General features: G+C 38.0%; 1 protein-coding gene across 2 annotated transcripts in view; it reads right to left on the bottom strand.

Moving 5' to 3' along the window:
- The window catches only part of SP2353 (EGF like, fibronectin type III and laminin G domains protein pikachurin), an 87,669-nt gene that overhangs the window by 22,356 nt on the left and 51,823 nt on the right, over positions 1-13,490 (bottom strand). For both annotated transcript variants that reach the window (XR_010888475.1, XM_067349360.1), the window contains exons 6-9: positions 13,083-13,284; positions 10,848-10,992; positions 5,669-5,855; positions 1,255-1,394 (exon numbers count right to left, since the gene is read on the bottom strand). Coding sequence is in view for 1 of the 2 variants with exons in the window: in XM_067349360.1 (XP_067205461.1) it covers positions 1,255-1,394; positions 5,669-5,855; positions 10,848-10,992; positions 13,083-13,284 (674 nt within the window). In the remaining variant the exon portion in view is untranslated. The remainder of the gene's footprint in view (positions 1-1,254; positions 1,395-5,668; positions 5,856-10,847; positions 10,993-13,082; positions 13,285-13,490) is intronic.

Raw genomic sequence — 13,490 nt, 5'->3', positions numbered from 1 at the left:
AATTGAGATCGTAAAATTGTTTTTAAAATTAGTCGCGAGCGAGCGAAAAATTTCAAGAAATTGATTTTTAAGTTTGAAAACAACGGCAAACAATTCGGCAATTAAAAGTCAAATAAATTTTGTCGACGGATTTAGTTTTGGGAACACGTTTTCGATGCACGGCTTCATGAGTAGCATTGTGCGAATCGACGAATCGTCATTGTGTAATGCCGTATGTGCGAAGACCGAATATCGTAACGCAGCACAACGTGACACAAATGCGCCGGCACGAATGCCAGCGTGTTATTGCAGCATTTCCACGTTGTAAGTCGTGTTCGGATTCGCGAACCGTGGCTCGCTGCTTGTTCAGTGAAGCTTCAAGATTATTTAGAAACATCTTCTTAGAAACATCAAAATGCTATTTATCTCAATCTTGCAATTTTGAAGCATTATTTTCCTTATCCCTAATCTTCCATTATTTTTACACGACTCTATCGTAAAAATCACTTTAAGTTCGAGAAAGCAAAATATTTTGTGAAGCTGGTGTATAAAAAATATTAAAATGTTGTAAACATAAAATGATGAAATTTGTATGAAGAGAGATTTCTAAAGCGTCGACTAAAAACAACATTGCAAATGTTATTGCTAAACGGGAAAACGGCGTGTTGCTCAATATTCACTTGGTACCAGCAAATTGCTGCTTAAAATTAGACTTAAGCTCACAAATATCTATACATACACCAGATGGCAACCGATTAAGCAAGAGTGAAGCATTTGTTCGTCGTTTTTTATCGGCGAAGTAATTAGGCTGATCTCATTTTTATAAACCGCATTTTCTTCCTCCAATTAAATCTTCCTTCTATTTTTCTTCCCTCGTTAAAATATAAATGCTTTACGAAGAGCAATTATATCTTACACGCAGAGAATGTATAAGAGAATTGTTATTTCGATCAAATTCGTCCAACTTGAACTTCGCGCATATGTTGACACCAAGTTTTAAATAATATTCGATATATTTATACTTCGATATACTCATCTAAAGAGATTCTAAAATTGCCGAAACGAATTAAAGCAATAAAGTGTATGAACCGTTCATAATAAGCTGACCGTCGTTCTTTTGGCAGGCGATCGGTCTCGTTAACTGGCGCTAAATTGCAGCACAAAGCGGAAGAGAGATCGCGCCGTAGTTCCGGTAATACGGGTAATACGGCCTCTCTCCTGTATAATCTTGGTGAACGTTCGCGCTTATAGTTCCTTCAAAATTGATTCGATTACCTGCAGGTCCACCCGAGTCTCGCAGAGATCGCCCGTGTAGCCGAGCGGGCAGAGACAGACAGCCGTGTCGCCTCCGGTCGTCAGGCATTTTCCACCGTGGGAACATGGCACCTTGCTGCACCTGTCGGCCGTACACTCCTCTGGAACGACAATAAATCAGGCGATTTAATAAAAGTTCCGGCGGGGCGCGAAATCGAGAGTTACACGGGACGCCGGGAGTCGCCGAATCGCACAGGATCGACTCGACTGCGACTCTCTCTCGACACGATTCGACTGCGCGCGAGATAAAACCAATAAAACCGCTCGAGCGCCTCAACAGGCCGTCCCGACCGATTTATCGGAGCGTAGAAGTATCAATCTCTTCCGCCTCATCGTATTTTCGACGATATCATTTGGCGCGCGCGAGCATTGACGGCGGGGATTTTTTTTTTTTTTTTTTCGCGCGCGCGACGTCCGCGCGACGTCGGCGATCCCGCGATGTAACGTTCAACGCTTGAGCTTTACGACGTGCCGGCACGACCGGCCGGAAGTACGCGACTTCCCTGTTGTGAAATATAATATTTAACAGTGTATGTTTCTCGCGTCACTAGCTTTCACTCGTATTTTATACTCGCGTTATCGCGTTGCGAAACAAATTATCACATGTTAACAAGCTTCTCTTTCAAGTTTTCGTATATTGCAGATATTACGTATGATAAAATATGACAATAGCTTCTGAAAGAAAAAAGGAAACGAGATTTATTCGTTGAATCAATTTTGATTTTTTCAATTTCTTGCAGATAAAAATTTAAGAAATATCCTGGTCGTTGCAGCCGCGCTAATTATTTGGTGACTGCAGAAGTGCAACAAAGAGGATTTAAGTTTCTATATCGGAACATTTCCGCGCACCTGAGACGAAACCTTAAAGATCGCGCCGATAGTGATCTCGCAATAATGAATGACTCGGACGATTTTTACTGCCGGTCGGTTATTCGTTTTCGCAAAGTGCTGGGGTTCTCGAACTCTTTCCGAAGTTTTCCAATCTAACGGGTGTTATCTTTTCAAGGGTCTCTCTGTACGGCAAACGTTCGCCGAATCGAAAAGTAACTTTCGACCCGGCTCGTCTTATCTATCTCATGCGTCATTGTAACAGATCGATAGTCGCAAGCCGAGAATAACAAACTGTAATAATAGCTAACAGAATAATTAATTTAAAATACAATGAATTATTAATCGTTAATTGATGTTTTAAATATTAACGAGATCATGCGTCATTCTGTAGTAGTTAACTCATAATTCAATCCTTTCGGCCGAAAGTGTTGTTGTCGAATCAATAAACTTCGATATTAATGTTGCTTTTCACTTTTTTCAATTTCTGATATCATTGCATGTTTTCAAAAACAGTGGTAATCATAAAAACAATTAATTACAGGTATAAGCTCTAAATTAAATGTATTAATTACGCACAATGTTTATACACGTTGATATTTGCGTTGCGAGTAAAAACGAACTTTACTTCAACTCGTACTCTGCAAATTTGCATAATGATGCCTCGATAGTAACGATTGATCTATGATAATTAATGCTGCCCGTTGATAAAGAGCGTACTTCATGCGTGCAATGTATGATCGATTAACCGGTTACGTTTGGCAATGCACTTCAACTGATTTTGAATGCATTACTTTTGTACGGGATTATTTGCCCATGAATGAACGAAAAACAAACTCTAAATTCAATTTTTGATATTTCGTGAAAAAAGCTTAAATTAGATTTTATTAGATAAATTATTGAACAAAATACACCAAAGAGTTTATAAAACATTTTTGCAAACACTTTATCAGGCAAATGATACTTTAGTATCGCTATCATTAAATTTATTTAACATATTACAAACGTATTATATAGTATAGGTATTAAAAACAAAACTCATGTTTATTCCACTTTCATGTTTTTCATACTAATTGTAAGCCATTATTATTCGTAAATATTTATTAATATTTATTTTTATAAATAAAAAAACCGATTTTTCAGCTTTAGATTGGTGTCTGCTTTTTTTCAGAACATTATTTTGAACATATATTGTCTAAAAATTATTTATATTGTAAAAAAACTAAAAGTTCACATTGCATCTTCATCTTTATCGCGCAGTTATTTCAGACATAATTGACTGCAAATATCTAAATTATGATCCGCATTACATTGTGGACAATGGTGCGCCCGATGTTACAAAACAGAGATAGCATTCGGTTGTATCGTGATATAAATACCTGACGGACGTCCATTACTCAGAGGTAATTAATGCGACATACGGAGCACAGCTGATGCACAGCCGGACCTAAACGACTTCCCCCCAAATGTTGACAATTAATTACCGACACTCCGACAACGATAACGATGATAATTACTCGCGATAATCATAATCTTGTCCGATATACGTATTCTCCTCTTCGCTCTTCGTCGATTACAACCGTTCCGCGCATTCGTATCATTTCCGGCGTAATTAAGCAGAGCATGTATATTGCTTCCACATATCGCAGAGTTTCAGATTTTTTTTTAACAAAGTTCCGCAAACTATACACCCCGAAAAATTTGAAACTACACACGTGTAGAGTAGTTCAATTTCTATTGTTTGTTGCGGATAAAAAAATGGGTATTAGAGAGAAAGTAAATCCTCTGAATTGTATAACATTTATACAAAACAATTGGGAGGATTTATTCTATTACGTTTAAAATTAAAAAATTGTTATTATGTTGGAAAAAGTGAAATAAAAATTATCACAATATTTTATATAATCCATAAAACAATGTGTAATATCCATAAAAAAAAACACAAACAAGAATTTTTAATAAACTTAAAAAAATAAATTCTTGAAAATAAAATAATAAAAATTTTCATTTAACTTTTTTTATATTTTCATTTCAAAGTAATTAAAGAAATATTATAAAACTGTGTTTCGTTATTGCTTTTCTTCAAAATCAATCATTAGCTGTAGCAAAGAATAATGTGTTACAGGTTTGTGTTGAAGTATTCTTCACTCTTTGTGCGAAGTAGGTATTATATTTCTTTTCATTTTAATTTATCGAACTTTATTGTTCCACTTTTCCCAATTGATTTTTCTAATTTCTTTTTGTTTTTTAATTTTTCACTGTCTTCTTGTTGCACGTTACTTTATCGCCGTGGTAGAATTTCATTTTTATTTTTGAATCTATAAATTGTATACAAATATCCATTTGTGCAATGTGTTATTTATACGATAAAGATTTAATAAAATGCTGTCAATAATATTTCAGCACTGATACGACAAGCATTTGCTATTCAACAACTACACACTGAATTCATCTTTTTTAATGCAGTGGATTATTTTCATTTTTGTTAAATGATTTATGTAAGTATTGTAACTTGCACAATAACGCAATGCAGATTTTTTCAGAATAAATCACTCACCGTGTGAAAGAGAGCGAACTAAAATGTAGCACGAAACTAGCACGACGTTTATCAGCGTGCAAACAACGAAATAATAAAGCGACTCGCGCGTGTGACAGAATTATTATTATTTATGTATTCCGTGTTCGCGTGCGACGGCTGTAAAGTCAGAGCCTAGAATAAAACCGGCGCTCAAATATCTGAAACAATTAATAACTATAAACTTTAACTTGGCTGCCTTACAGACATAGCCTAGTCGGTCGGGATGCGACTAGGCGTTACCGGGTGACCGAATTAACAGCTATATCGGCAAACGGACAACAGGTGTCACATGAATTTAGTTGGCAAATCCTCCGACGCTCGCTCGATTTAACTCCAAATATATTTCTTTTTTTTTTTCGCGGTGAGAAACGGATTCTCCAAGTAACTCGAAGTCTCGAACGCGCATCTAGACACTTAACTTGTTGGAGAAGATAATTAACTGAATCGCTTAACCGAATGTGTCGATTAAATTGTATGTGTTAAACTAAAAGAAATTATTTAGTTTATATCTATAATTAACTAATTTTTCATAAAATATTTTTATTTAAAACTTTTGTATTAGAAATGTATTAATTTTACATTTCGGCGTGCAGAAAAATTGGAACGTTTTTTATAGATAACGATTTTATTCTTGCATAAGCCGGAAATAATAATAATCATTTAATAGCATTATATTTTAATATTCAATATTATAAGAATTTCAATAATATATCGATTTAAAATCGGTATTAATTTTATATATTAAGCATCTTATATTGAATATTTAAATTATTCAATACTGATATTATTAATTAAAACTTTTTAATATTCTATTTTTGTGATAAAGTACCGATATAAAATCGCTGAAATTATTTCGGTGCTCAATTCTCGCTCAAAAAATCGATTACGAGAGGATTTCGCGATTAGGCGAGAAGAACTTCGATTCAACGAAAAGCGCTGAGACCGGAAGTTGCATGATACTGTACTCACCGACGTCGAATCCGTTCGCGGCGTCGCCCTGTGGTGCCAATGGAAAGCGATAGTGGTGCTCGTTCGCCTCCAAATGCCGGATGCAACCCTTAAATCCGGTCCTCACCGGAAGTCGCTCCAAACCGGTCGTATTTCCTGGCCCGCCGACGAAGAGTGGCTCGCGGAACGTAATTCTCGAGAACAAACCCTGCAATTGAAGCCGGAATTCTCTAGTTACACGTATGCAGGTGCAGTGTAACGCGCGGCGCAATTGCGGCCGCTTGATTAATGCATGAAATTATTCCATTCGGCACACAAGCCCAACGCTGACTAGTTTCTATTCCTTTGTATATTTCTAGAACAACGGTAACAATATACAAATGTTACACATGGCTACAATATGTAAGGAAATATTTCTGCGATGTGTAATCTTTTTACGATCACATACAGGAATTCGTTATTGGCATATATTTGACTACGGCACGTCGTGGCATACCGATATAAAACTGGAAAGATAGATTTTATATAAAAGTCAAATATATATTTTTTACAAAAAAATAATTTTTAAGAAATAATAAATTAAAAATATTGGAATTTTTATCTATAAAAGTCACTCTCTTCTTAATTAGATCATCAATAATAAACTATCAAATGTGCAACATAAAGTTGATTTTTTCTACAAAAGAGAACGTTGAATTTTTTAAAACGACAAAATAATGCTGCGTTCTAATTAATTAATACAATAATGGGGACATAAAGATCTGAAGGTTCGTTGAAAAGATCTTTAATCAGACAAATACACTGCGAATCGAAAAATTATTTATGAAGCAAATAAATTAAAATTCTAAATTGGCAGCTGCAATGCGAGGGAGTTATTGCGAAAGGAGTACGGCGATGTGACAAACGATGTGAAATAGGAAATTCCTCCGTATCTCTTCTGAAATCCGCGTTATTTCACGTCGCGCATTTCTCGCATTCCCCGCCTCGTATCGGACGACAAACCATGCCCATTGTCAGCCAATACACAACGTCGTTTTATCGCGCATTTTGTATTCAATCGCGTCTCGCGCGCGATCATAAGCTATCGACACTTCCAGAATTCCACTCTTGAAAATTCTTCAATCGAACAAGAAGATCGCACGCATGACCGCGGAAGGCTTTGGCAACCAGTTACGCTCCAGTTCTTTTGATCTCTTTTCCAAAGCGAAGAAGATGCGGCGAGAAAAAAAAGAGAGAAAGGAAGGAGAAAGGGAAAGAACCGGCGAGAACAGTGGAAGACAGCGGAGAGGTCAGGGGTGGCTTCTCTAATTACGACGCTGTCGTTAGGACACCGAGTGCTTAATGGCACTCTAGGATAAAGTGGGCTTGAAACGCGAAGCCATTTGCCGGCGATGCTGCCCGATTTTAAAGGTAATTAAACCTAGCCTGAGAAAAACAGGTCGAGAACCAGCCGATAATTCCTCGTTATCATACCGCTATTCTGGACGACCGAGAGACTCGTTGAAGAAGGATTGGCGGAAAAAAGTGGATGAGACATTTATCGACGGTGCTTGATCTCTTGATATTTAATATCTTCATTGTTGATCGTCGAACTCAGTTGCATTGCAATCAATTGCACTCAATTGCCTAGAATTGCATTTTTGTCATATTTGTGTATCTATATATTTTTACGCCGCAATATTCCGAACAAATTTCAATTTTGCCAAATGTATCGAAGTTTGCGCAACGTGTGCATAACAATGTATTAAAACGTATTATGTGAAAAAAATATCATTAACCTCGCCAATTTGGCAAATTGGTCTCCTAGTCCTCTCAACAAGCACCTCTGAAAGATTATCCGTTATCACTGGCGCAAAAAGGCTCCATAAGTCTCACTTGCACTTCTGATCCTTCGTCCGGGCGCTGCATCTCATTTGCAACGTAACAAGGCGAACGGGCGGTTACAGTGTCACGAAGAAGCGATGCAAACTAAATTAAGAAAAAAAGAGCACGAGAAGCGGCGCGCAACAAGCGCCGGAATACGATTAAAACGAAGAGCGGGCCGGTTAACAATAAGATTCGTGTATTCGTTTGCAAGACAACTACGAAAACCTCATGCGTCAAAGAACGTTGTTCGGCGTTTGCATCAGAAAGGAAGTAACGTTGCTCGGCGGCATGCGCTGATACCTTGTAAATTGAATCGTCGACTCTTAATTAAGAGCGATTTTGTCAAGCTTTGAGGATCGCGCTGGTTTGTGACTGGACTGCGACCGATCTGGATCTGTTTCGATGATCGAAAAAAGTTGTATTATTACAACGCGCTCGCGAGAATGCTTTTCGCGATAACGTAGGTATTAATTGACAGTGATTAATTACTTTTGACGTAAATATTGTAAACAAAAATTAATTACCGCGCTATGTCGCATGCTAAATTGCGAATATAAATTTTTGATGTGTAATTTTAAAAGGCTGTGAGATTATTGAGTCAATAGTAATTGTAATATTAATTGATATTTCTCTCTTTGTCTTTCACGTTCACGTATTTATAAATAATTATTCCTGTTTAATGGACAGTGGTATTATTTTCTATAAAACCGTTGCCATTATATAACTCGTGCAATCGCGCAAATTGTGCAATTTCAAGAAAATACAATGTGACTATTTTTACTCTCTCTCTCGTGTGTAAATTTAAATTGTTATTAATATAACTTCAACATTAAGTATTTCCTGCATTCACGTGTTCGCAAATCACAACACATGTATTATAATTTTTGATTGGAAAGAGAAGAAGGAAATAAAGTTTTGCACATTGAAAAATGCACAATTTTACAATATGCAAAATAATTTTTCCTGACTGGAGTTCTTGATGTACAAAGTTTGACAAACAAGTTTCCGACCTCCTTTTTTTTCTCGGTGCACAGTGACTCCGTGGAGGAAATTTGTATGTTTGACACGAGCCCTTAAGAGCAATCACCAGTAGAACTGACTTTGGTCAATTTGGGGGAGCGATTACTGTAGGGCGTTCTTGTGTTTCGACGGAAAGCGATGGCGGATGCGATGTCAGAGCGGCGAAGAGCAGTGTAAAATTCTTAGCAAAGGGACAACTGAATCGAGATCTATGAAATGATACGTAAAGGTTTATGGGGATCAGTAGGAGAAAGATACTTTGACGAGATCGAAGACGGTAGTAGTCATAAAAGCGATCCCGCAAGAAGAGTTCCAGAAATGCTATCGAGCGTGAAGAAACTGGTCTTCGTGTATCGCATCATAAAAAGGGACTACTTTGAAGATGAAGACAGTCGATACAGCCAATTGTCGGCGATATAAAAAGGGAAAATAAAATAAAAATAAAAATGTATGATTTCCCTCGCTAGACCTTGTATTTAGATACAAGAGACATTAGCGCATTTTTCAACACACCTCTCTTTTTAAGCTTTTGAATAAAGATTTCCGCGTTCAGCCAACTGTTACATCCGAACGAACTAACACACGGCGGCTAAACAGCAATACATTTCTGTAATAGCTATTTGAACGCACTCCGGCAAATAGAGGATCCCTTTATTATGCGGTTTTCGAGTTATGCTATTTTGATGAACACCGAGCGAGCATGAGGATAATCAATTGGGACGGATTAATATGCGAAAGAGCGAGATCGATCGACTATTACGCGCCGGCCGGAAGTACCGTATTCAGACAAGTTTTATGGATAATGGCACTTTTTCCTGATTAGATTGATCAGGAAGGTGTGGCTCCGCTTTAGGGTGTGGTTCGCCGCTTTTAACCCTCCGCCATTTGTCTCGATCTATATTCCGACCGCTCGTACCTTTTTGCCATCTTATATCACCGCTACTGCATTCTCCAAAAATTTTGCGCGTGCCCCATTTTGTCACGGCTATTTTTGCACGGAATGCGCGGCTGTCAGTGCGTTTAATGGCGAATTCCTTGGAAAATTTATTAATGGCAAATTCCTTTGCAAATTTCTCTCAACAAAACTATCTAGAGCTTCTTTATTACATCGCAAAGTTAAAATTTTACCGTCAAAAAAAAATATTTGTATAAAATGTATAGGTATATAAAGTTTTTGGAAAAAATAATGTGTATTTTTTTTGTATAAAACACCATTAAGACGATTAACGTTACGACGCTAAAATTGGAGGTCAAGAATGATATTATATTGCGACAGTAATAAATCGCAATCTTTCCAAAGTACACTATTCGTGTCTTATTTCTTGTGATATGTGGGACACCAAAAATAGGGCAAGAAGCTCCTCATGCGGAGCTTTTGCGGGCTTTTAATGCGACCGCAGCAAAAGAAGAATTTTCAAGAGAGCTGAAGTTTCGTTTGCGACAGCAACGTATAATGCGTTTTAGCACATATCGATATAAATCCCAACAAAGTTTCAGCTTTGCGCACGAAATAAAAAAGAAGGTCAAAAATTCTCTGCGCAGCCCACGTGGAATACTCGGGAAAGAAGTTTCAAAACGTAAGAACGTTTCTTCAATTTCCGGACTACATTCTTTCATTAAAGTTTCGAGGAAGTTTCCACAAGATACAACAGCGTTTAATGCTGGCGCCATTAAACTTTTCGCGAGTGAATTTCATCGAATAGGAGCAATTTTTGTTCTACAACGGCTGATCGTGTGAACATCAATGTATTCGAGCAAAATTTCCGACTGTTCTTTTGCATACGCTATTTGAGTTATTGAAAATTCAGCCGCACGATAAGAATAATTTTTCAAATATCTTTCGCTCTTCAAAATAATGTGTTAAAATATTTTCTCTGCGCACGATAATTATTTAATCGCTATATTTTGTTATCATTAATTTATATATATTCTATCATTTTTTGAAGAAAATATTTATTAAAGAAAATTACTTTAGCACATCTCGATGTTTTAAACAAAGCCTTAAACAAAATGAAATGCTTATTTACCGCAAGGAGCGACAACCGAATTACCATTATCGCGATCAATTGATTTCAATTTCTTATTGCGCCGTTACATAAAACACGAGCGGAAAGTCCCCAAGGGTGGCGGGCAGGCGAGCCGCGTGGACGTCGACCGTAAGAATCTCGGGAATTCGAATAAACTCACTGGTAATCCCGATAATACGTCCCGCCTCGCCGCGAACTATCGATTTCCTCATTGAATACGCGGGGTATATACGGGTAAATAATATCCGGCGCCTGGCCTTGATGGAAATAAAATGAAGTGTCCTCACCTTCGATCGTCCCTCCACCCTCTTCTCCTGATTCAACTGGATCCAGGCGTCCCATCGATGTCTGTAGACACTCAGGGTATTCCACTCGTTCAGCTTCACCGTTTCCGTGCTCCTCACAGTGCCCACGCCACTGCCGCAGTCGAACCTTACCGCAGAAAGTGCGATGCTAATGTTAATCGATCGGGAATGTCAGGCACGTCGCAAAATGTCAGGCACTGTCGACCGAAGTGGAGTTCGCAATAATACTCTTTCGTTATGTCATTGCAGTAAAAGTTTTCTTTGTTCAATTAAACTACGAGGATAGATCAGAAGTTTTTTACAATTAAAGTTTTACAATTAATTTCGAAACATTTGTATTCGTATCTAATAATTCTAGGGGAAAAAAAAACTTTATTCCAAAAATTCAGAAAGCAAGTACTCTTTTGTGTGTGATATTCTCTCTTCTTTTTCTTCCGTAAAAATAACTCGTGTATAGAAAGGTATATAGAAAGGCTATAGATGTAGAAAAATCAGTATTGGATGTGTCTGCCCCAGCCTATTCGCCAAATGCGGTGATGAATAACTCCTTTAATAACGTAATGGATGGTGCGCTCGCGCGTTAATGACAAAAAAAGACCACAGCCGCATTCAATAACGTCTGCGGCCGCCTCGATAACGCAGCATCGCTGGCAGCGTTTGTTGTCGGCGTGCGATCAATATGGAAATCATCGCCGGCGCTGATAATCTATTCGCGATCATCGCGAAAGTAATCCGCTAATATGTAAGCGCGCCGTAATAACTCCCCGCCCGGCTAATAGAACGACAAATCCACACGGCTAATCATTTAGCGTTCGATTAATGAATTGCGGAAACAAATCCGCGGTATCCAGGCAACAATAGGCGACCATATCGACGGATGTCGATGAATAAATTATACACAGCGCCTCTGATGTATGCGTCTATGAATTTGACGCTCAATCTGTGATTTCAATTCCCTTTGTCCCCCCCGCAACTCTAAGTCCCGGAGAAACGGGAGCCGCGCGTCCGTCCAGAGACATTTCGTTATTTCGAGTGCGCTGTCGCGTGTGTCGCGAGATTCGCGCGCGAGTACCGGTGTGATATTACAGGTGTCATGTGGCGGCATAACACTTGGCCACGTACGTACTTGCAGGCGGAACTTTTTTACGCGGCGTGCGACGCTGTAAAATAAATCCTACAACGTCGTTTTCACGGCGCGAAAGTTTGCTGTCGATGCTCGACGGGGCGCAAAACGCCGTAAAAGGAACGAATCGGAGTATATTGCAAGAGGTAAACTTCCACTTTTTGCGCGGCGCTCATAAATCGTACGCGGACGCCATTAAGTCACGGCTTATGAAGCTGTAAACGAAAAATTAGCCCCGGCGCGGAATGCTTAATTAATGACCACGTCAAACTCACGGCGGAGCCACCGAAATTATGACGCTGAAGTGTCCTGTAAAGCGTCCCGTATAACTTTATATTCAATACGGCTCGCGCGGAAAAAAAGAAAAAAAAATCGATGGACCTTGATGCTATTTAGAAGTTTGCGATCTTCATTACACTTCAGCGACGTTCACGACGATCCATTCTTAATCTTTTAATTAATATCCTGATCTCACTTGTCATCTATTAAATTAATCCTTTTAGAAAGTTTGCTATTCGTGTTTCTGTTGATATATTAATTTTACGTTTTAAGTAGACTTAAGTAGTACAAATGGACTATCACCGAATACATATTCAACGTCAAAATAATAAGCAAGCTCTATGAAAGAAAACAGATGGTGATAAAACTAAGTGTTATAATGTCGATCAACAGACAGTCAAAATATTAAATGTAATTCGACAATTAATGTGTAATTGTAATTCAAATTTCACAAATAATATTTTAGACACATTAAAGAAAGGCACAACAGCGATCTTGTATCGACGAATAAACAAAGCAAATAGCAGAAGAGTGTTTACTAAAATTTAGCCTTGTAGTCTATTTGTTCCACATAATAATTTTGTTAGACGCGTTAAAAGCAGTACCACATTATATTATATTGATTTCGTTATTACATTTTGTCACAAATTTTGGCTGAATATTTCTTGTGTACAGCTATTCAGTTAAATACGTTCTCATATACATATTTGACTTCGCCAATATAGAGATAAATAATTGAACGATTTAGTGATATGCAAATTATGATGGCCGTCATTAAATTAATGGCAATAAATTAGTTTAAGTAGCGTATGTACCTGAATTCGATAAACCCGTGATGCAGTATCAGAGCCATAAAGTCTCCCTGAAGATCGTCCCGTTCTCCGGCCAGGAGGAGCACTCCGTCCCACGCTTCGGGCCGAAATTCCAATTCTAATTGGACGTGTTTGTAAGCGGCTCTTAAGGCGGGAAAAGCCAGCCAGCCTGATCCAGTGAAACGTGGTGATCTCACTTCAGCCTCTGGAATGCAACAGTACGTAACGTCTTTTTATCGAATCAACGTAATTCGTTTTATTCATGTATTTGACATCACTGATTTGTTTCTGAATCAAGTTATCAGCAACATATGTATCTGTTTTACAATGCAAAGTGATTCGTAAAAGGATATTGCAAAAATTTATGAGTTGATTTCCCTGATAATCGAATAAAAGAACGAAAGAATAAAA

This window comes from Linepithema humile, chromosome 2 (genome assembly GCF_040581485.1).
Source record: "Linepithema humile isolate Giens D197 chromosome 2, Lhum_UNIL_v1.0, whole genome shotgun sequence".
In the NCBI taxonomy this organism is placed as follows: Eukaryota; Metazoa; Arthropoda; class Insecta; order Hymenoptera; family Formicidae; genus Linepithema; species Linepithema humile.
This window is presented reverse-complemented; position numbering and strand designations above follow the sequence as displayed.